We start from the raw sequence: 22,626 nt of genomic DNA, 5'->3' as shown, positions 1-22,626 counted from the left end.
AAGCCACCCAGGCACTCCTAAGCTTGCTATTTAAAATTTAACCATAATTATTTCACCATTTGAAGTAGTATTAAATGTGATTCAGTAACTATGGTATATGGACATTCTTGTTGAAGGCGTTGATAGAAGGTAGCAAGGTGGGGGCGCCTGGGTGGCGCAGTCGGTTAAGCGTCCGACTTCAGCCAGGTCACGATCTCGCGGTCCGTGAGTTCGAGCCCCGCGTCGGGCTCTGGGCTGATGGCTCGGAGCCTGGAGCCTGTTTCCGATTCTGTGTCTCCCTCTCTCTCTGCCCCTCCCCCGTTCATGCTCTGTCTCTCTCTCTGTCCCAAAAATAAATAAAAAACGTTGAAAAAAAAATTAAAAAAAAAAAAAAAAAAAAAAAAAAAAAAGAAGGTAGCAAGGTGGGGAGAGATACAGACAGAGATTTGTATCATGAATGATATATGCATATTGATGCTTCTGAACCTACAGATGTATAGGAGTTACTTTAACATTAATTCAGACTATCAATTTCTAGAATGATTTTTTTTTTCCACTGTGATTTGCAAGGATATGTTTACTACATGGTCGTGGATCATTGTAAATGGAATTAAAAATCAGCTCTCTACATTGTTTGTCTGTTGATATTACAAATAAAGGTATAAAATCTATCCCTGTTATTTTTTTTATTTCACTTCTATTGATGGCATTCTTTGCTATAATTAAGTTATTGTTCTGTCATAATGGTGCATCGGGATTCACAATATCTTAAAGACTGGCAGTACAGTGGGAAACATTGCTTTTTGAAAGCTCTTATCTTCCTTCCTCTATTTGAGGGTTTCAGATGGTGTGGCAGAATTAAAATGTCATGTCTGTGGATTTATTCAGTCCTGTAAGCAAGGACAGTCGTGCCAGTCGCTTACAGTGAGTACCCGAGCGGGAGCTGCATTGTCTGGCCTGGGAACCCCTCAGGTGTTTGTTGTGCCACTGTGGTAGTTCATCACTGCCGTGTGTTTTTTGATTGAAGAAAGGCTACAGCATTATGTCTCTGCCACCAGAATCTTTTAGTAATGATTACAAACTACTGACCTCCTTTCAGCATGTTTCATTAAAGTTTTTTTTTTCTTATGACTCTAAAGTTGAGAGATATAACATGCTCCTGCCAAATAGAGTGCTAAGGGGGGTCATTGGTGCAAAAATTTAAATTTTTCATGGGCAAAACAAATAAAAGCAAATTTACTACAAGAACTTCTTTTATAGGCAGTCTTTTCCACTTAGAAATACATGCTTCTTCACTTGCTTGAATTTGAGCTATCACCAAATTAATGCTATTATGTTTTTATTCTCAAAGATATACCACTAATACATTATTCGCTAGGATTATTTTAAAGGCAGAATATCTCCGCTGACTTAAACTATGAGTGTTCTGCATTCTTATTTTTGAAAGACGTTTATGGTGGAGATTTGAAATGGTTGAACCTTGACATTGCTAATTGATTATTGTGCTGCAGTTGTTAGCAGTGCCCTGGCCAAAGTCTTTTTTTTTAATCCTAAGTGGTTCAAAGCACAACTTTTAACAATGAGAGGCTGTAAATGGACCTAAACCCATTTGTTTTATTCAACTTGATGAATTACTTATTAATTAACTCCTTTAACAGTTTAGAGAATATAAATTTGTGGCTAAGATACAATAAAAAGCGAATGTCTAATTATTTAAAAATTAATATAAACAACCTCATTGTTTTTATTTTTTAAGAGTTTGATGTTAGAGCTTACATTTTAGAAAATGGTAAAGGCTCGTTAAATCATATTGAAAGTCATATTTGAATTACTAAAACATTGAAATTATAAAATAAATTTATAGACATAATTTGACAAATGTTAGCTTTATCTTTACTAGCTAGAGAGGCTTTTTAATTTTTTTTTTTTAACATTTATTTTTGAGACAGAGAGAGACAGAGCATGAACGGGGGAGGGTCAGAGAGAGGGAGACACAGAATCTGAAACAGGCTCCAGGCTCTGAGCTGTCAGCACAGAGCCCGACACGGGGCTCGAACTCACGGACCACGAGATCATGACCTGAGCTGAAGTCAGCCACTTAACCGACTGAGCCACCCAGGCACCCCTAGAGAGGCTTTTTATAGGTGAACATGGTATTTATTGAAATTTATTTAAGTCCATCCTGCTGAGAATGGAATTCACACAATTTGCTTATTTTAGTTCAAAAAATTCTTTTTTGAAGGTATAAAAGTCAACGTTAGCTCAGATAATATCTGAATTACATCAATTTTCAAATGTATTGAGTCTGGATTGGAGCTTATCTCAATATTTATAGCTTTTGGGACACATGTTTTATTTTGATTTTCTTCATGTATATTTCAAGACAGTATGATGTATGGATTGCTGTATGTTTACTTTTATTCCCTACTTTGTATATATTTAAGTTTTTGAATCTTGCATCAACTTTTAAAATATACTTGAAGAGAATACAAAATTCTCTTCATAGGCCAGTTAATAAACAAAACTCAGTTTCACAATTATTGGGGGAAGGTGTTAAAAGCTTACCATGAAATGTATCCTACATACAGAAGAATGTACACAGATGTATATACAGTTTAAAACAATTAGCACTCCTCCTCACCACCACACCCAGAGTTTTAAAAACCAGAATGTTTTTTAGTACCATAGAAGCTACCTGTTCCTTGTTTTCAAACATGGCTTCCTCATCAGAGGTAACCACTTTTTTTACTTTTATTGTAATCATTTCACTGCCTTTTCTTATAATTTTGACAGCTACCTATGTACGCTTGAACAATAGATAGCTTAGCTTTGCATAACTGGGTAGCAAGCACAAACCTATTGCCATTATTGGATGAAGGCTGCCAAAAGAAGTGGGATTGAGAGAGAGAGAGTTTGGAACTTAGTTTGACTTTGGCTTCCCAGAATTTCTAAGAGCTCTTTCTGGGGAAGTCAATGGGCAAGATCATGAATGTATTCTGAGCCACGCTTGTCAAAGTCAAAGCAACTGGCAGAGATATAGGAGAGACCAGGTGCTAGATGTCTTCCAGAAAGGTTAGAGGCTGCTCTGTATTTTCTGTGTCTGAGTTCGTCATGGCCCACCTCTTTGCTCTCAGGAATAGGTCAGAGCAGAACAACTCTGGGGGTAGTGTGTATCCTCTGCTGATCCACAGCACAGCACGGGGTGGAGAATAAGGACATTCGCAGCTCATTCCCCATGTATTCTGTTCTCAGACTTGAAGCATGGTGCAATAGCCGAGGGGATCTTGATGTTGACAGTATGTCTGTCTTCCTAAGTCTCATGGCTTCCGTTTGGATTTGTTGTCTTCCACACTTGATGTATAAGCATAATTCTAAAATTCTGTCTAACTGTGCTCCTGTGAATTCTCTTGCCTCTCTTGTTTGTTTATTTATTTCGGGTGAGAGAGAGAGAGAGTGAGTGCAAGCAGGGTAGAATGGCAGAGAGAGAATCCCAGTCTCAGAGCCATCAGCACGGAGCCTGTCATGGGGCTCCATCCTACAAACAGTAAGATAATGATGTGAGCCAAAATCATGAGTCTGCTGCTTAACCAACTGAGTCCCCCAGGCACCCCTCTCTTGCCTCTCTTATGTGTTGGCCCTGTTGTTGCCTGTGAGGTTTGTTGTCTTTCTTGTTCATGCTCTCATTTGGTGGTGGTGTGTGTGTGTTTTTCTCCTTTTTTTTTTTTAAGTTTATTTATTTACTTTGAGACAGAGACTGAGAGAGTGCGCACACAAGCAGGGGAGGGGTGGAGATAGAGGGAGAGAGAATCCCAAGCAGCTTCATGCTGTCAATGTGGAGCCTGATGTGGGGCTCAATAGCACAAACCATGAGATCATGACCTGAGCCGAGGCCAAGAGTTGGACGCTCAACCGACTGTGCCACTCTCCTTTCTGTATTTAAAAGGTGTTCAGTTTTTTCCAAATTTGTGAGTTGGCTGCTTAATCCATTTGTTATTCTTTTTAATTGATTTAAGTATTTAAGTCTGTGAATTTTCTTCTGAACAGTGGAAAGTATCTGGATTCTGATATGTAATATTTTTATTCTCTGGTAAGTCTGCAGTTTGAATTTCGTTTCTCTTTGATATAATGATTTTTTAAATAGCAGAATCAGGTATCATTTTCACTCCAGGAAGTCCAGGTCAAACAGTGGCTTCAAATATGAAAACCTATGATTAAGACTTTACTTAAAAAAAAAAAAAAAAAAAAATCTTCTGAAAGATAATTAACCAGCTTTCCTCTCATCGTACTTTTAATTTTTTTTTTTAATGTTTAATTATTTTTGAGAGAGAGAAAGAAACAGAGCGTGAGCAGGGGAGGGGCAGAGAGAAAGGGAGACACAGAATCCAAAGCAGGCCCCAGGCTCCGAGCTGTCAGCACAGAGTCCAAGGCAGGGCTCAAACCCACAAACCATGAGATCATGACCTGAGCCACTCAGGCACCCCTCCCCATACTTTTAAAATGTGAACTAGAGAAGATTAAATTCATATGCTGAGTAGGGACGTAATTAGCGTAAAAGATAATTTATTAGCTCAAATAAATCTTTATTCTTGGAATCTGGTTTTATTTCATTCTGAGAGTTCTCTGTGACATTGGATCTTTCCTTAAACATACACAGAGATACGGAAACATAAATGTTGCCATTTCCTAAGAGCTGCTAAAGACTTTAATACTAATAATTGTTATTGACAACTGAATTCAAATAAAATGATAACTAATCAAGATCTGAGGTAATTTTGCTGTGGAGACTATTTGATGTTCTGGACTTTGCTCATATATGTATATAAATAAAATAATATACATGAATGTCATAGTGACCAGTTTAATAGCTTCTTATATGTTAAGAGTTTCTTCAATAGATAAGAAATTTCACGTAGTCTCTTTGTTACTTTTGTCCTGATTAAAATGATACATCATTTTAGGTATGGAGTGGTGGAGTGGGAAAAAGAAGGGAAAAGAGGGAAAACTTACTCCTAACCTATAAGAGTACGTTTAAGTATAGATTATTAAATTCTTATTTGTTTTATAGAGAATACAAGCTGGCATCCTAAAAGCATTTAACAACCCAACTACTAAAACTGCTGATGATGATACTAAAAAAAAGGTCAAAGGTATGTCAATTTTTTTACTGTTAAAACTTTCTCCCTGAAGAAAAATTTAAGTTTCTTTTTAGGGGAAAGAGAACTGAGCATTATGTGAAGTAATTCTATAAAGTAGTGGCCTTAAAAGAGAGTGTACTTACTCCAGTGTCTGTGAGATAGTCTAGTGGGTCATAGAAAGAAAATGTTAGAATGCATCCATGTGAACTTTAAAAACTAAAACTAATGATCAGATGTATAGATTGGCACTGATGACCTTATTTGAGGTATCCTAAGGGAGACTTGAAAGGTGGTTGAAAGTAGCAATCTCACTTGGAAGTTCACTTTCATCATATTGTATCATTTTGCAGTTGACCTATGCTTGCATTAAGTGGATTTGTAGATATTACATGGTTTTAACTGGTCAAAATGCATAAGTGTTCCAAAGATTCCTGCAAGGAATCCATTTATTGAAGAGAATACTAACTCAAGCATACAAGTCCACTTTACTTCTAGTGTCGACTCTTCATCAGCCAAAGTATTAGCAAAACCAGTGATTATCTAAGCAAAGCTAATCATTTAATTATCAGTATTTAAGTGTGGGCTTATATGTCATGTTACAAGCAATTTGTCCTAACTGTATATTCTGCCTTCAGATATTAACTAATGGTATTATGAAGTCATCATTTTTAGAAGATGTTGAAAAGTATTATTTGTATTTTGTTTATTCTCTATTCTAACTTCTATTTTTTGTAGTAGTATTTGTACATAGTGCATGTCTGTAATTCATAAATATACACACATTGTGATTGTACATGCCCAAACTGTGTGCAGTTAGGGTTCAAGATTTGTTTTTTAATTGAAGTATAGTTGACACACAATTATTGCATTAGTTTCACGTGGAAGGTTCAAGATTTTTTAACGTGGATTCTCAAGTATGCTTTGGTTTTGTTTGTTTGTTTGAGATAGTGCCATCTAGTGCATGTTGAGAATAACTGCTCAGTTTTTCTTTCCATTTGTATAATCTTTTCCATTTTCTTTTTTTTTTTTAATTTTTTTTTTTAACATTTATTTATTTTTGAGACAGAGAGAGACAGAGCATGAACAGGGGAGGGGTAGAGAGAGAGGGAGACACAGAATCTGAAACAGGCTCCAGGCTCTGAGCTGTCAGGACAGAGCCCAACGCGGGGCTCGAACTCACAGACCGCGAGATCATGACCTGAGCTGAAGTCGGACACTTAACCGACCAAGCCACCCAGGCGCCCCTCCATTTTCAATCCCCTGTACAATTTTTTCTTTCTTTCTTTTTTAAATGGTTTTATTTATTTTTGAGAGAAAGAGAGCCCGAGCGGGGTAGGGGTAGAGAGAGGGAGACAGAAGATCTGAAACAGGCTCTGTGCTGAGAGCAGAGAGCCTGATTGAGGTCTTAGCTCACGAACTGTGAGATCATGACCTAAGCTGAAGTCAGACACTTAACTGACGAAGCCACCCAGGTGCCCCCTTTGTACAGTTTTCTTAATGAATCATCTTAGTTTACCATAATTTCTAAATGGTTATCATATTAATAAATGTTTATTGATATATCTAGCTATAAGTTGACTCTGTCATTCAGTGCTTCAAATAATGTTTTAAAATGATTTTAAATGTTTGTATGAAATTTGAAGTTAGACATCCAAAAAGGATAGAAGTTTGAAAGAGGAGTCAGGCTTGTTAATATATTTTTTCATCATGATTAACTATGGAGAGTTTCAAACTTCTATTAAAGTAGAGAGAATAGTATGATGAAACCTCATATACCCATCACCCTCCCTCTTAAACTATATTGAATGTGTGATATATTATGTTTTATCTATGTTCTCCCAACCCCTGATTATTTTGAAGGAAATCATAGGCATAATTTTCTTTGATTTATGAATATTTCCCAAACGGAATACTTTTATCTTTTTTATATATATAACTGAGCAGTTTATATATATAACAGTTATTAATTGCCGAGGTTAATTCTTTACACTATGCTGTGTTTACTTGTCTACTCTATCGTTTCCATAGTTATGGTCCAGGTGTTTGTAACCCTGAATGCATAATCTTCTTTCTCATCCTCTGTCTACCTCTGTGTTAGGCACAGAGGCTTTAAAGGGCTTAATGGGAACAGTTGAGATATGGTATGAACACTGGTTATTGCTTTACTTGTTTTGCCTCAAATTTAACAATAGTTTATTATTTCTTGGAGACTACTCTATGATAGTCAAATTTTTCTCTATAGAATTGTGAAGGAGAAAGACATAACATCATGCAGTAAATATATTACTAATGTGATGCTGGTCATCTGTCTCATTCAGATGTCTTTTGAATCAACAGAAAAAAAAGCATGTTACATTGTTAGGTTGGTGGTTGACATTTTTTGCATTAAAAAGTATTATTTTTGCAGCATATGGAAGAGAAGGTGTGAAAATGAACTTCATAGATCGGATCTTTATTGGTGAATTAACTAGCACAGTCATGTGTGAAGAATGTGCAAATGTAGGTGCTTTGGAATTCACTTCAACATGGAATAGATTACAGTCATATAATTTTTATTGTTCTCTTTCACATATAATCATCAGCATTTATTTTTATTTGTGACAGATGACTACATAACAGTTTTTGAAAGTCTTTACAATATATCCTTCACTCCCAGAAAGGAACATAATTTATAATTTTTTTTAAGTGTTATTTTTCCTCTTGATAAACCTGTGAAGTTCTTTTAGCCTGTTTGAATGTCTTGGAACGCGTTAGCTACTTGTTTGCATTACAATGAAAGAGAAACTTCTGGGAAGGGAGTAACTATGTTATATAACTGTGCATTACCATAATTCTAATAGAAATAATGCAATAACGTAACAGGGAGATGTACCACATTTTATTTAAAATTTACATTTATATAACTTGTTGAAGTTTTTTTTAAAGTAAGCGCTCATATTTGAATTTAATGATCATTTTTATTTTGAATGCCATCTGTACTTTAACAACAACTTTAAACACATAAAAGTTTTTATGGGTTTTCAATTACTTGATAACAAATATTTCTGAAAGCATATGGTTTAGAGTATGTTAGGTGTAAACTTTTGTTACATTTTGATCATAAAATAGTTTTCCTGTCTCAGATAATGGGGTACTTTTCTTTTCTCTCTAGTCTTATAAAATCAGTATTATATGTTACATCTCCTTCTAGCCTGTCATATTGAAGCACAGAATTTGTCAACATGATATTACTTACATTTCTAGTATATTCAACATAGAAGTTGATTTCTCTATCACAAACTAGAGAGTCTTTTTAAACAGAATTATCCTAAAAAATCTACAAAATGCAGTCCAGCTCTCTGGCTTTTTTCTTCATGGCTTAATTTTTTTTCTTTTAAATGTTTGTATTTGATTTGTGTTATGGCACAATTTCACCAAAAATATGTGTATATCTTTAGTTAATCAGTTTTATTAAACACAGTTTACTTTGAAGTTACTTTAAATATTATAGGTTAGTCATATTGGCAATATTATAAAATTCAACTGAATTGCATTTATCGAAGTGTTGGGGTATCTTGTTTTGACTAACAATATCTGCTGCTATACCCAATTAAATCACAGTTTATTTCAGGGATGTTTTTTAACTTGAAATTATATTGCCTGGGAAGTTTGAGTCTTTAAAGACTTTATAAAACTACATTGTCTGTATTAGAATTCTAACCGAATGTCTCAATATGTTTTCTTTTTAAGATCTCCACAGTGAAAGATCCTTTTATTGACATTTCACTTCCTATAATAGAAGAAAGGGTAAGGAGAAAACAACTTACTAATGAGTCTTTGGTAGAGAGCATGTATTCATTCATATATTTAGACATTTGTTGGGGCACGTGGCTGGCCATAGGGCTTGTGACCCTCGATCTTGGGGTCATGACTTCAAGCCCCACATTGGTTGTAGAGATTACTTAAAGATAAAATCTTAAAAAAAAAAAAAAAAGACATTTGTTGAGCATATTATCACATTATCTGAGAGTCATTTTTTATATACAATAATGGAGTTCACATAGTATATTTGATACTAAGGTTTGTGTATTTATGCATGAAATATGATATATAGTTCTTATTCTCAAAGAATTCAAACCAATATGTTTTATATTTTGAGAATTAATGTTAAGGAAATTATTTCAAATGAGTTAGAAACTTTAAAAAGTAGTTGATATCCAGACTTTATTTGCTAAAGAAGTTTTGTGTTATGTACATGGCATCTATATAGGTTTCAAAACCTGTACTTTTGGGAAGAATGAATAAATGTAGAAGTTTACAGGCAACAGATACCGGTCAGTACAGTGACACTGTTACTATAGAAAATGTTCATCAACCCAGAGCCACCAAGAACCAGTCTTCATCTAAAGATAGGGTAAGATTATATGCATTTATGAGACATCTATTTTTTAAAACTTTTCCATAAAAAGTTTCAAAAATATACAAAAGTAGACAAGATAGTATAATAAACTTCCATGTACCTATTTCCCAGATTCATAGTTCTCAAATCATGGCTAATCATGTCTGCATATATCCCACATTCTCACCCTCTCCATCTCCAATTATTTTGAAATAATACCCATATAGTGTATACTTCAATGTATATCTCTAAAAGATGAATACTATTTTGGGGGGCGCCTGGGTGCCTCAGTCGGGAGGCATCTGACTCATGGTTTTGGCTCTGGTCATGATCTCTCAGTTTGTGAGTTTGAGCCCCACATTGGGCTCCATGCTGACAGTGCAGAGCCTGCTTGGGATTCTCTCTCTCCCTTTCTCTTTGCCCCTTCCCTGCTCACTCTCTCTGTATCTGTCTCAAAAATAAATAAATAAGCTTAAGAAAACATGAATACTATTTTTAAAGATGTACTTGCAGTACATTATCGTATCTAAAAATATTAGTAATTTCTTAATAGTACCAACATGCAGTCATTATTTAAACGTCTGCAGTTGTCTCATAAAATACTTCATTTTGTTTTTGCTTTTTAAGGTGTGATTTAATTTAGGATCTAAAAAAAATCTATAGATTGCAGTTGATTGCCATCTCTTAATCGCATGTCTCTTAGGTCCCTTTTAATTATAGATTTCCCCCTCCTTTTTTCCCTTGCTTTGCAATATATTTGTGGAAGAAATCGGGTCTTTTTTTTTTCTTTTTTCTTTTTTAGCAGTTTCTCACATTCCCACATTCAATAGTAATTTGTTTTGCTATTGCATTCCCATGGTTTTAACAGGTTCCTCTGTTTCCTTTATTTCCTCTCTAAGGCATTTTTATCTAAAGGCCTAATTAGGCTCAAGTTTTATTGTTTATTTGATTTTTGGCAAGAAAAAATTTAACTGGTGGTGTATCCTTCCATCAAGAAGATGAACATATAGGTTGCCTGAGTGGCTCAGTTGGTTAAGCCTCCAACTTCAGCTCAGCTGTCATGATCTCACAGTTCGTGTGTTCAAGCCCTGCATCAGGCCCTGTGCTGACAGCTCAGAGCCTGGAGCCTGCTTTGGATTCTGTGTCTCCCTCTCTCCCTGCCCCTCCACTGCTCACGCTCTCTCTCTCAAAAATGAATAAACATTAAAAAAATTAAAAAATATATTTAAAAAAAAGAAGATGCACATTATGTTTGAAGTCTAATCTTTGATGTCACCAGTCACCAATCACCATTGTCTAGATCCTCTATTTTACCAGGAACATATCTGGTTGTTGAATTATCTCCTAAAAATTTATTTATTATTACATGCTTTTTATTTATTTTTGAGATAGCGTGAGCGGGGGAGGGACAGAGAGAGGGGGGTTAGAGGATCTGAAGCATGCTTCATGATGACATTAGAGAGCCCGACATGGGGCTTAAACTCACAAACTACAAGGTCATGACCTGAGCCAAAGTCTTGACGTTTAACTGAGCCACTCAGGCTCCCCTACCTCATAAAAATATAAAGAAATCAATCTAAATTTGCACTTCATTTTTTTTAAAAACTTTTTTTAATGCAATATGATTTGTACTAACTCGGCAAATTGATATATTATCACATTTAGGTTTTTCTGTTAGAAGACTCTTGAAGTGGCAAGACTACAGAGAGTATATACAAAGGTTTATAATAAAAAAGCCTCCCTCACAGCCCTGTTCTACAAAAGTTCTGTTTCTTTCTCCACAGATAAGTAACTGCTATTGTGGGCTTCTTGTATAAGGATGCATTTCTAAATTAGAACGATCTGTTATTGTATCTTTTATCGATTGTAGTTCAGGTAGATTTAGGAAATGGATTTCAGAGATACGAGAAAAAGTATTTGATAATTGCGGAAGGCATAAATAAGACTTACTGGCATTTATTTTCAGTAAGGTCACAAGATTATTTTCTCTGAAAACACTGTCAACTTACAGAATCAACTAGTTCACGGCAGAAAATGTGTAAGAAAATTACCATCTGGAGAAGATAGAGTGGCCGTCATATGCCGAGAATATGAAAACCCTGGGATGAGTGGAGATTCCTCAGTGTGTGCAGGCGTCGTGAGTACTGAGGCAGTTCTGGCCGAAAGCCCTACTGATGGCAGCGAAAAAGAAGCCAGCCCTTCTGAAAGTAGTGCTGATGCTGACAGTGAGGCTTCAGAATCGGAAAGTACTTCTCAGCAGGCTGTCCCGTTGAGGTCTAGAAGTGGATGCTGTGTGCACAAGAATGGACCCCCTCCCCAGCGGCCACTCACCAAGGAGACTGGCAGCGGTGACGAGGGAGTGGCTAAAGCTATTTCTGAACTGTATTTGAGCAGCACTGTAACTGGAGATAGAGATCTTGACAGAGAAAATAAGCCACCAGACGTTCCAAATAATTTGTGTTCATCACAGGAGAAGCATGTGTTGTCTCCTAGCCCCCAAAAGGCTTTTCTTTCCCTTTCTCAGAGCTATATAACTACTTCTAAAGAATGCTCAGTTCAGTCCTGTCTCTACCAGTTTACATCTATGGAATTACTAATGGGGAATAACAAGCTTCTATGTGAGAATTGTACTGAAAAGAAACAGAAGTACCAAAAGGAAACCATTTCTGCAGGTAAATATTTAGGTTTTTGTTTTTCTTAGTATTCATGGGTTATATGATAGTCAGTGACTAGCGGGTTATAGATCCCAAATAAAGGAAACTAAGAAACTTGTCTCCATACTTAAGTTTCTTGGAGGCGGGATTGTCTTTTTCATAGTCGTACCTCAGCACTGAAGACTGTGACTGGACTTCTAAATAGATTTTTGTTGAAATAAATTGGACAGGAAGTACCCATCTCTGCCTTGAAAATGCAAATCCATAGAATCTCATTTCAGGCGACTGGCTATCTGAAATCTTTCCGGAAAAAATTTCCCTAGAACAGACAATTGTATCACTAGTGAGATTAATGTGCTTTACAAATCACACCAATCTAGTATGGAGTCCTATCATCAGATATGAATTTGATGATTTTAAGTAATTGTATGTTACAAAGCTAGCAATAGTAGATGTGTTTAGTTGATGGGAGACAAGTGGAAAAAGACTTGTCAAATAATTTTTAAGTGCATCTCTAGCCATGATTAAATGGAGAGAATACTCAGATCCTTAGTGACTAGTCTGTTTCAAAATGCAGGTTTTATAATTACTCAGGGATGGTGAGGCCAACAGATCCGGAGACAGTTGCCACTGAACAGATAGTTTGTTACGTACAGTTCTGAAGAGGAGCGAGCACACTAAGCCGTGGCAGGCAGGCCCATGGGGAAGTAGCAGGGTGGTCAGGAGGCAGAAGGAGCGAGAGAAGACATGGACAAGAGCCTTTATTGTAGTTTCCAGGGAGGGTATTGGAATCAGCAAGGTAGGATCTACAGGCTTAGAACTGATTGACTAGTTTTCAATAATTTCAGTGGGCTCTGGGGCATCGGGGCTGTCTCCACTTACGTAGTACTTGGCCCTAGTGTGATTAGGCCAGGTGGATAGTGGCGTGGCCTAGAGTATCAGAGCCCAATAAAGGAGGTGGTTGGGTATGGGCTTTGGATTGGTTTGTTTGCATATGAAAGGTACTCTTACATTGTTTATTATGTCTAGGAATTCTCTAGCTCTGTCGGAAGCCTTCCCTCTGGTGTCAGCAAGGCCCCAGGTGTCAAAGTATCAGAATAAAGACATGCTTAATACACTAGTAATTAAAGAAATGTCTAGATGGGAGAAGGAAGAAGTACCAGTTTACATTAATCCACGTTAAATATGCTGTTGGCTGTATTCAAATCCTATCCCAAGTACTGTCTAACAACCTCTTACTGAAATGCCCTGTGGTTCCCATGATACGTGATCTCCTTTTTCTGCAATGAGTAATGACCCTGTTTTTTTTTTTTTTTTTTTTTTAACTCTAGGTGTGTTTTTGGTGGTCTTTGGCTGGAGGGCTTTGACATAAGTCACTACTAGTCCATCTGCTTCCCAGCTCCCCAAATTTTGTTGCAAGTGTCACTTCCCCTATCTTTTGTCCTTGTAAGTGTGTGCTTTTAAAAAAAAAAATCCCTTTTGTTTCAGTGGAGTTTTGGAAAGGAATATGGAAATATGCTGTAACCAGAGTCTAATTTCTTTTTTCATGTTTTCAAAATTATGGTAGGATGCTCCTTTATAGATGTTTACTATATTATGTGGTACATGATGTATAAAATGGAATTTTATAAATAAATTATTATATTTTATACAGAAAAGAAAGCAGAAGGGGTTTATACTAATGCCAGGAAGCAATTGCTCATTTCTGCTATTCCAGCAAACCTAATTCTCCATCTTAAAAGATTCCATCAGGTAAAAGACCCTATAGTAGCACTGTAGTAACTTTATCATATGTTTCGCAGAGCCCTTCTACATCATGTAAATTGCTATCAAGGATTAGACAGTAATTGATTTAGTTCAAAATTTGTCATGTGGGATTTACCTGCTTTTTCAGTGATAATAGTTTACAAGACTTTTCTAATTAAAATTGTTTAATTCATAATACTGTATTTGGCAGTTTATGTGTTAGGAAGCTAAGGGAGTGTGTGTGTGTGTGTGTGTGTGTGTGTGTGTGTGTGTGTGTGTGTGAGAGAGAGAGAGACAGAGAGACAGAGAGAGAGAGAGAGGGGGGGGGAGAGAGGGAGAGAATGAAAAATAGGATTTATTAAGAATCATTAGAAGCAGGGAAATAGCCACGTACACATAGCTCTCTGAACTCTCATGATCCTAATGGTAGGGGTGAGTGGGCTTGGACTAAATGCAAAAAGGACTGCAAGGCAGATCTCACCTCTGTAGGGACTCTATAGTGAGAGGGAGCCTAAATGTTTTAATGTGTCAGGATTTTCTCTGTAAGTTTTAATCCAATGCCTTGTCTTGTTTTGTTTTGCATTTGATATGATGATTTTAAAGTTTCTCTGAAAGAATAAATAAGTTAAAGTGGTAAAACAGTTTAGGAAAAGTTAGAATGGGTAGTTTTTTTTTGATATCAATTTAAAAATGAAACTATGGTAATTAAAACGGTATGGTCAAAATTGTCAAATAAAACATGAGTACTATTTAAAGCTTTTTTGTTATGGTAAAGGAAGAATCTCAAATCAGTTGGGAAGCAGGTGGATTATTTCTTTTAAGTTTATTTGTAAGTAATCTCTACACCCAGTATGGGGCTCGAACTCACGACCCGGAAATTAAGAGTCACATGCTCTTCTGACTAAGCCAGCCAGGTATCCCAGGGGGTGGATTATTCAATAACAGATTTAGGGAAAATAGCTGAAATAAAAATATAAAGCTTCCCTCTATACCATATATCAATACTGTTTTCAAATAAATATTTAACTGTATAAAACAAATCATCAGAAGACCAGAAGAAAACTTAAATGAATATTAACCTGACCCCTGGGTGGACAATTTTCTAAGTATGAAACCCATGAAAAAAATCTCAAGGGAAAAGATTAGGAGCTTTGATTATGTATCTGCAACATTTCAGGTGGTCTACAGGTGGGCAGGAAGAGATTTTTCTCTACACCCCCATCTGTATCCACTGAAAGATTAAATTCTTGATTTTCTACAGCCAGGATTGTAGAAACTCGGGGGAAATGAAATGGCCATGGAGAGCACAAGCAGGTGTATCAGAATGCCTTTAATGAAGAGTCTCTATGTGCAGTTACTCTGTGTGAGCAAGATAGAGGCATGTTAGATCTTAGACGCTAATTTCATGATATACCACAGTTATTTTATATTTGGTATTTGCATCTCAATTTAGGAACTTATAGAAAGAATTCATGCCCTCAAAAGGAAGTATTTATAGACTAGTGACTAGTCCAAAACTGATCTATAGGTCTTCGGCTATTCATTAGTCAAGTTTTCATAGCTATTAAAAAAATTGACTTTGGGGCGCCTGGGTGGCGCAGTCGGTTAAGCGTCCGACTTCAGCCAGGTCACGATCTCACGGCCCGTGAGTTCGAGCCCCGCGTCAGGCTCTGGGCCGATGGCTCGGAGCCTGGAGCCTGTTTCCGATTCTGTATCTCCCTCTCTCTCTGCCCCTCCCCCGTTCATGCTCTGTCTCTCTCTGTCCCAAAAATAAATAAAAAACGTTGAAAAAAAATTTAAAAAAAAATAAAAAAATAAAAAAAAAAAAAAATAAAAAAATTGACTTCTAGCATTCCTCTTTTGGTTTTATTAACAAACAGTGATGTAGATGAATTAAGTTTGTTGCATTAAAAAATTGTTCTTTTGGTCTTTTTAAGGCTGGCTTGAATCTTCGAAAAGTAAACAGACATGTCGATTTTCCACTTATTCTTGACTTGGCACCATTCTGTTCTGCTACTTGTAAGGTATAGTATGTTATTAAGATGTTTAATTGACTTGCAAATAATATGCTTAAAATTATTAGGCCATTCTTTCCTCCCTTCCTCCCTTTTTATTCGTGGCCTAATGTATTAGTTTAATTGTTCTATAATTGGCTACTGAAAGCCACTTCAAGTTGGCTCCTCGTTTGACGTGACTCTGGTGGTTTCTCTCTAAATGATTATGCTGCCAACTGGAATATATTATTCACTTGTTTAATCTTTTATATTTTCATTTTAGGGATTGCTTTTAAATTTTAACTTAAATTAAAAAAATTTTTTTTAATCATTACATAAAATACATAATTCCAAAGTCAGATCAATGTATAAAACAAGGTCAATTCAAACAAGGGTAGCTTTTCTCCATGTTCATTCCACTTGTTTCTTCCCTCTCTTTATAGATAACCATTTAAAAATTATTTATTCTTCCGTAATTTTTAAAAATATAAGCAGATAGGTATGTATATGTGCACCTTCAGTCTTAAATAATCACAGCTTATAATATGTGTCCTTTTCTCTACCTTATTATTATTTTTTTTAATGAGTATTCCCAAATAGTCTTGGGCCTAGCTTTAACATTTATTTATTTTTTGAGAGAGAAACAGAGATAGAAAGAGATACAGCATGAGCAGGAAAGGGGCAGAGAGAGAGAGGGAGACACATAATCTGAAGCAGGCTCCAGGCTCTGAGCTGTCAGTACAGAGCCTGATGCGGGGCTCGAACTCAGAAACTGTGAGATCATGACCTGAGCCGAAGTCAGACGCTTAACGGACCCACGCAAGTGCCCTTTTCTACCTTATTAACATGTCCCGGAGATTATTTCATAGCAGTTTTTTGAGATAGTCTGCACTGCATTTTTCAAGCAACGTAGCACTCTGTTGTGTCACTGCATCATAATTTATTCAGCCGGTCCCCAATTTAATGGGGACCCATTTATTTGGGTTTATTCCAGTTTACTTTTATTTTTTTAAGTCTTTGTTTGAAAGAGAGAGCAAGGGGAGGGACAGAAAGAGAGGAGAGAATCCCAAGCAGGCTTCACACTGTCAGCGAGCCCAAGGCCAGGCTTGATCTCACCAACCATGAGATCATGACCTGAGGCGAAATCAAGAGTCCGATGCTTAACTGACTGAGCCACCCAGGAGTCCCCCAGTTTATTTCTAATCGAAGTGTAGTTGACATACAATATTACATTATTTTCAGGTATATAATTTAGTGGTTCAACTTTACAAAGTGATCACAATAAATCTAGCTACCTTCTGTCACCATACAAAGTTGTTACCGTGTTATTAACTATGTTCCCTGGGGGAATGTCCCATGGGGACATTATATCCCCATGTCTCCAGTTTTGTTTTGTTTTAAAGGCAAATATCTTTTTAGAGAGCGAGTGAGCAGGGGAGAGGGGCAGAGGGAGAGAGAGAATCTTAAGCAGCCTCCATGCTGAGCTAGCATGGAGCCCAACATGGGGCTTGATCCCAAAACAGTGAGATCATGACCTGAGCTGAAATCAAGTTGGATGCTTAACTGGCTGAGCCATCCAGGTGCTCTTCCAGTTTTTTGGTATTACAAATATTCCTGCAGTTAATAGTCAAAATAATGATTAGTCAGTAACATATCTTTTTATGTTTTTCCTACGTGCTTGTGAGATAGAAACCTTTAAGAGGACTGATAAATCCAAGAGTAATGCCTTTGTGATTTCACTAGATTACAGGAAATACATCTGCATAGAGGTTGTGCCCCTTTGCGTTCCACATGGAATGTGTATGAGAGCTCTTTTCCTCACAGCCCAGCCAACAGAGAATGTTGTCAGACTTTTGCATTTTGCCAATCTAATACATGTGGAAACATATCTCATTGTAGTTTTAACAATGCATTTTCCTCAGTTTAAGCAGGACATACGTTTGACTTAATTTTCCTTTTTATAATATTTCACTAGATATTACTAATTTCAGTTTTTTCTTTGTCTAAAAGAATGTAAATGTGGGAGATAAAGTTCTCTATGGTCTCTATGGCATAGTGGAACACAGTGGCTCAATGAGAGGAGGTCACTACACGGCTTATGTGAAAGTGAGAGCACCCTCCAGGAAATTATTGGAGCATATCACTGGAAAGAAAAATGTACCCGGTATGCCATCCTAAGTTTACGTTGTTCTTAAAAACAAATGAATTTTATTCTTCCTTTCCTGGAAGAGGTAAGCTGTTTCATGGATTACCTCCAGTGGATTCGCTTTGTTAAAGTTAGGTGAGGAATATCTTTAACAGTACTTAGATAATCTTACAGAACTTTAAATATCCTAAGACTGTACCCTTCTTCAGGGTGTTAAGTCATTGTGTGTAGTGGCATTTTATTTAACACAACACAACACCAAAAGATTCTGAAGACCTACCAGGTCCTCAGAATAGAGTTGGGGTTGAAAATTTGCAGGCTTTGCTTATGGATCAGCAAACTTTCTTTGTTTTGTTTTGTTTTGTTTTTTCTTTCTTTCTATTTCAGTGAGAATGATTCTTTTCCTTGAGCAAATAAATATCTAAAAGTTTAATATTTCACTAGATAAAGTGAAGTGATACTATATTAATGCTTTGGAAGTTCATTTTGGAAGATGTTTAACACAAGAAGAAACATACACAATAAGATCTAGTGTTAGGTAAATACAGTTTGTGTGATGAATGTGTTGTTGTTTAGAATGTAGAGCAAAAACATACTTATTGTAAAATTATACTTCTTTTTGTTTCGTTAGATTTGAAAGAACCTGACAGTGAATCGGCAGACCAATGGGTCCATGTTAGTGACACTTACGTGCAAGTGGTTCCAGAGTCAAGAGCACTTAGTGCACAAGCATACCTTCTTTTTTATGAAAGAATATTATAATTATTTGTTAATAATTAATGGTAATGATTATTTAGATCACTTTTGTTCAAATGCTGCAATGATAACATAATATGCAATGTGCCTTTGTAGTCTTTTCTGTAGGAATAGCATGTCCCTCAAATGCCCTTGGAGATTTTTACCATTTTTGGCAAATCCTTTTAAAGTAAATTAAATTTACTCAGTGCTTTCGAATGTATATTAAAATAAATGTGAACACATGTTTTTAAAGAAAAATTTGTCCTGGAAAAAAACCAGAATCTACGGTATTAGAGGAAACCCCCTTATAATGTGGCTTATTACTATGAGAATTCAGAAATAATGCTGGCCAATCAAATTGTTCCTTAAAACAGTGTTTACCAAATGTTAGTCACATACCATTTCATCTGTATATACTGTTTACTGGTTATTTTTAACCTTATTATTTAGCGTTACATTTTTAAACATAGCCTTGTTTTGAGCGTATTCCACATTCTATGTGCTAGTTTTGTTTTTTCTAATAAGCATTAAAATAAATATATAACTACTGAAGAAAAATTGTTCATTCATGTAGCACTCCACTGAAAATCACCTCAGGGCTGTCTAGCCATGTATGTATACCACTATGTGGGAAACATTGCTATAACATACACTTACACAATAGGCATAGTGACCTTGTCTTATTTTATGTGGTTCAACCATTTAAAGATCCCACTGTAGCTTCAGTAATAGGGGTTTACAAATAAATTCTTGATTAGCTTATTGAGGTTTTCAGAACTAGAAAAATATTGAAAGATATCAACATATTATTTGCAGCCTATTCATGATGGAGTTAAGGGAAATTTGCATATAATTAGCCAAGGTCAAAATGTAATTATTGATCATTGTAACATGCAGAATTGGTAAATAGAAGTTTTTAAGCCATATGGGATCATTGGATACTTTTGAAATATAAATTACCAAATTATATTTGTAAATGATAAAGAATTATATTGTCATTATACTTGACAGGGGAATATAATACATTTTCTAGTTCTGTAGGTCAGTAAGTATTAATCGTGGTTTTGGGTTTGAGATCACTTTTCTCTGTCTTCAACAAGCATCATTAATAAATTCAAGTGAGGTTAGCTTTTATTGTAATGGGGTATAAGGTTGGCATTTCAGATTTTAAATAAACAATAGCAAAAATGTGGTAGTTCACCCTCCACCCCAGAATACAAGTTATTAAGCTGTCAAAACTTGGCATGAAAATATTACTATTACTTAGACTTAAAATTTTAAAAAGTAATGGCCACTCGGGTCTGACATTACTGAATCAAAATACATAACTGCATGGCTCAAGCATCCTAATTATTAGTGCCAACAAATCATACTACAGGCAGCTACTGGCTAAGTGCCTGGTTCTAGTTCACTCTCCTCTTGGGAAGGAAGGATAGGAATAGTAGCTGTAGATTATGTGTGGAAATATTTAACCAAGCCTCTGCCCCTTCTTAACATTTAAGTATATATAACATTATCAAGTTCACCGGTGCTGCCTTTTCATATATAAATGAGTGGAACTGTGATTAGTGTTAAAGACGGTAATAATATACAAAACTCAGAGCTTAAAAATGTCATTGCACAAATTCTATTTTTTGGGCATTGAAATTCCAGTAGTAGTATTTTCTTGATTTTTAACTTGAAATGATGGAGAAATATAGCTTTATGAATTAATCTGCAAACTCAGGTTGTGTCCTGTAAAAATCAGTTTATACTGTCTAAATTAAACAGAGTTTTATGTTTAATCGTAATCCATTAACATTGAAGTTTTCAGTACCAGAGCAGTGAATTTTTTTGTGGAAAATATGTGTTAAATCTCTTTATTCAAGTTAGCCATACTGGTAATGACAATTACTATCCCTTCCCCCAAAAGTAAAGATACCATTATGAGGCATATGTTTTCTATTAGGTGGTCACTAGCTTCTTGTTTCATTGATAGAGAGATAGACAAGAGAAAAGGAGAGAAAGAAAGAAGGAAAGAAAGATGAAAAGGAAGAGAAAAGGATAGGAAAGAAACAAGAGCATTCTTTTCTGTTGCTTGTTGGTTTCATCCCTTACATAGCCAAGTCAGGGATGGTAAATGATAGCCGAGGGCAAGAATCAGGGAAAGTGCCTTGTCCTCTTTTCGTTAATAGGATGCCAGGAAATGCACCAGTGCTGTATTTATCAAAGAGGAGACCTATTGAGCTTTATTCTGAGTACCAGTAAAGACTGACTTTTCATTGAGATACATTGTAGCTTCAGAATATTACCTGGGTACTCAAGTGCTGTGGTAGTTTTTATGCTTAACTTCACATTTAATCATTAAGTAGGTATTTTTTGAACACCTGCTATGGGTCAGGCACTGTGCTGACACTATTTTAACGTTTTAAAATGGAGAGGCCTCTGTATGTTTTAGACATTATTCCAGAAGTAACATGCAAAGACGATACTTTATTTTCATTTCATGGTAAAAGCGCTAAGTCTGAAACCTATTTTTTTATGGCCTAGAGTTTATGAATATTTTTCAGGGTCTGCTGGTAACCAAATAAATTTTATTTTGATACCTAAGAATTTCCTAAAGATAGATTTGTAATAGAGAAAGTATGTTAAGTTACACATGGGCCTACACATTTATTCTGAAGATTCTGAATGCACATCTGCAGGGTTACTGAATTGTAAAGCTACTGTAATAACACTAGTTTCTAGATGACCTCAGGACACCATACAAATAAGTGAGAAATGTTTACAGAGTCTCAAAACAACTACCATAGTGTTTGGCCAAATGAGTGTCAGATGTAAAACAGAAATTTCATTAGCTCTATTTAGAAAATGGTTTACAGGGTATGTCTAACCCCAGTTTCCCCTGGTTTTTCCTGTTTAAAATGGTAAAATTTTGATTATGTGCCAATTATGTGAATATTTTTGACATAACCAAATATATGTCTGTATTTAAGATTTTGTTATTTAATGTTTTAAAACAGATGTGAAAACCCACCTTTCTGGGTGGCAGGAAGAGTAGTAGTTGGTGTCAGTCCTAAGAGTAGTTGATTCCTGTTTTCTTGTTTTGAATGTTCCAACAAAACTTACCAAATATGACAGCTCTTAGCTCACATGTGTGATGAAGTTAGCCAGTAATTTTAAACAATAGCTGAATAAAATTTCCTGAAGATTACTGTAGAATGTATCACCTTCATCTAATTTTTATAGTACAAAATAACATTCTGCCTACTTTTTCTAAATTCATATTCATGACTTGTCTGCACATTACCTGATCAAATAAGCCTAAACTAAATACGTTATGTGCAATAAAATTGAGCCTTTAGATATTATCTAGTGCATTAAGAAAGACTATTTTTAGATATGAAAATATTTTGGTTCATGTAGAAATCAATTCAAATTTGTTTAAAAGATAGTTGGCTATATTTTTAATTTTGAGTAATGCTGGTTATATAGCATTCCTAGTGTTTTATCTATACTTTTTTTTGCGGTGTTTTTAGAAAATAACTATGTAACTTATTGAGCATTATTTTGATGTTACTTTATAAAAATGCATAATAAATATTAAATTCTTTATGTTTCACAATTGGTCCTGGAGTTTTTGCAGTGCACATTATCGATAATATTTTATTTATCAGCAGTGTATTTGCTAACTTAGCTATATTTAAAATATCCTTCCTACGGGACGCCTGGGTGGCTCAGTCGGTTGAGCGTCCGACTTCAGCTCAGGTCATGATCTCGCGGTCTGTGAGTTCAAGCCCTGCGTCGGACTCTGTGCTGACAGCTCAGAGCCTGGAGCCTGTTTCGGATTCTGTGTCTCCCTCTCTCTCTGCCCCTC

At 35.8% G+C, this 22,626-nt stretch overlaps 1 protein-coding gene across 8 annotated transcripts in view; it reads left to right on the top strand.

The window, feature by feature from the left end:
- Window positions 1–22,374, top strand: part of USP45 (ubiquitin specific peptidase 45) — a 78,659-nt gene extending 56,285 nt beyond the window's left edge. For 4 of the 8 annotated variants that reach the window (XM_058734802.1, XM_058734800.1, XM_058734803.1 and 1 more), the window contains 9 exons: window positions 5,045–5,126; window positions 7,522–7,613; window positions 8,844–8,900; window positions 9,364–9,507; window positions 11,504–12,164; window positions 13,801–13,898; window positions 15,830–15,916; window positions 17,897–18,050; window positions 18,664–22,374. In XM_058734802.1, coding sequence (XP_058590785.1) covers window positions 5,045–5,126; window positions 7,522–7,613; window positions 8,844–8,900; window positions 9,364–9,507; window positions 11,504–12,164; window positions 13,801–13,898; window positions 15,830–15,916; window positions 17,897–18,050; window positions 18,664–18,794 — 1,506 coding nt within the window. In that variant the 3' untranslated portion in view covers window positions 18,795–22,374. The other 4 variants (XM_058734805.1, XM_058734804.1, XM_058734806.1 and 1 more) reach the window with 4 other exon arrangements.
- Window positions 22,375–22,626: the final 252 nt, after the last annotated feature.

This window comes from Neofelis nebulosa, chromosome 6 (genome assembly GCF_028018385.1).
Source record: "Neofelis nebulosa isolate mNeoNeb1 chromosome 6, mNeoNeb1.pri, whole genome shotgun sequence".
NCBI lineage: Eukaryota > Metazoa > Chordata > Mammalia > Carnivora > Felidae > Neofelis > Neofelis nebulosa.
The sequence above is the reverse complement of the archived record's forward strand: the minus strand, read 5'-3'. Positions and strand labels throughout refer to the sequence as shown.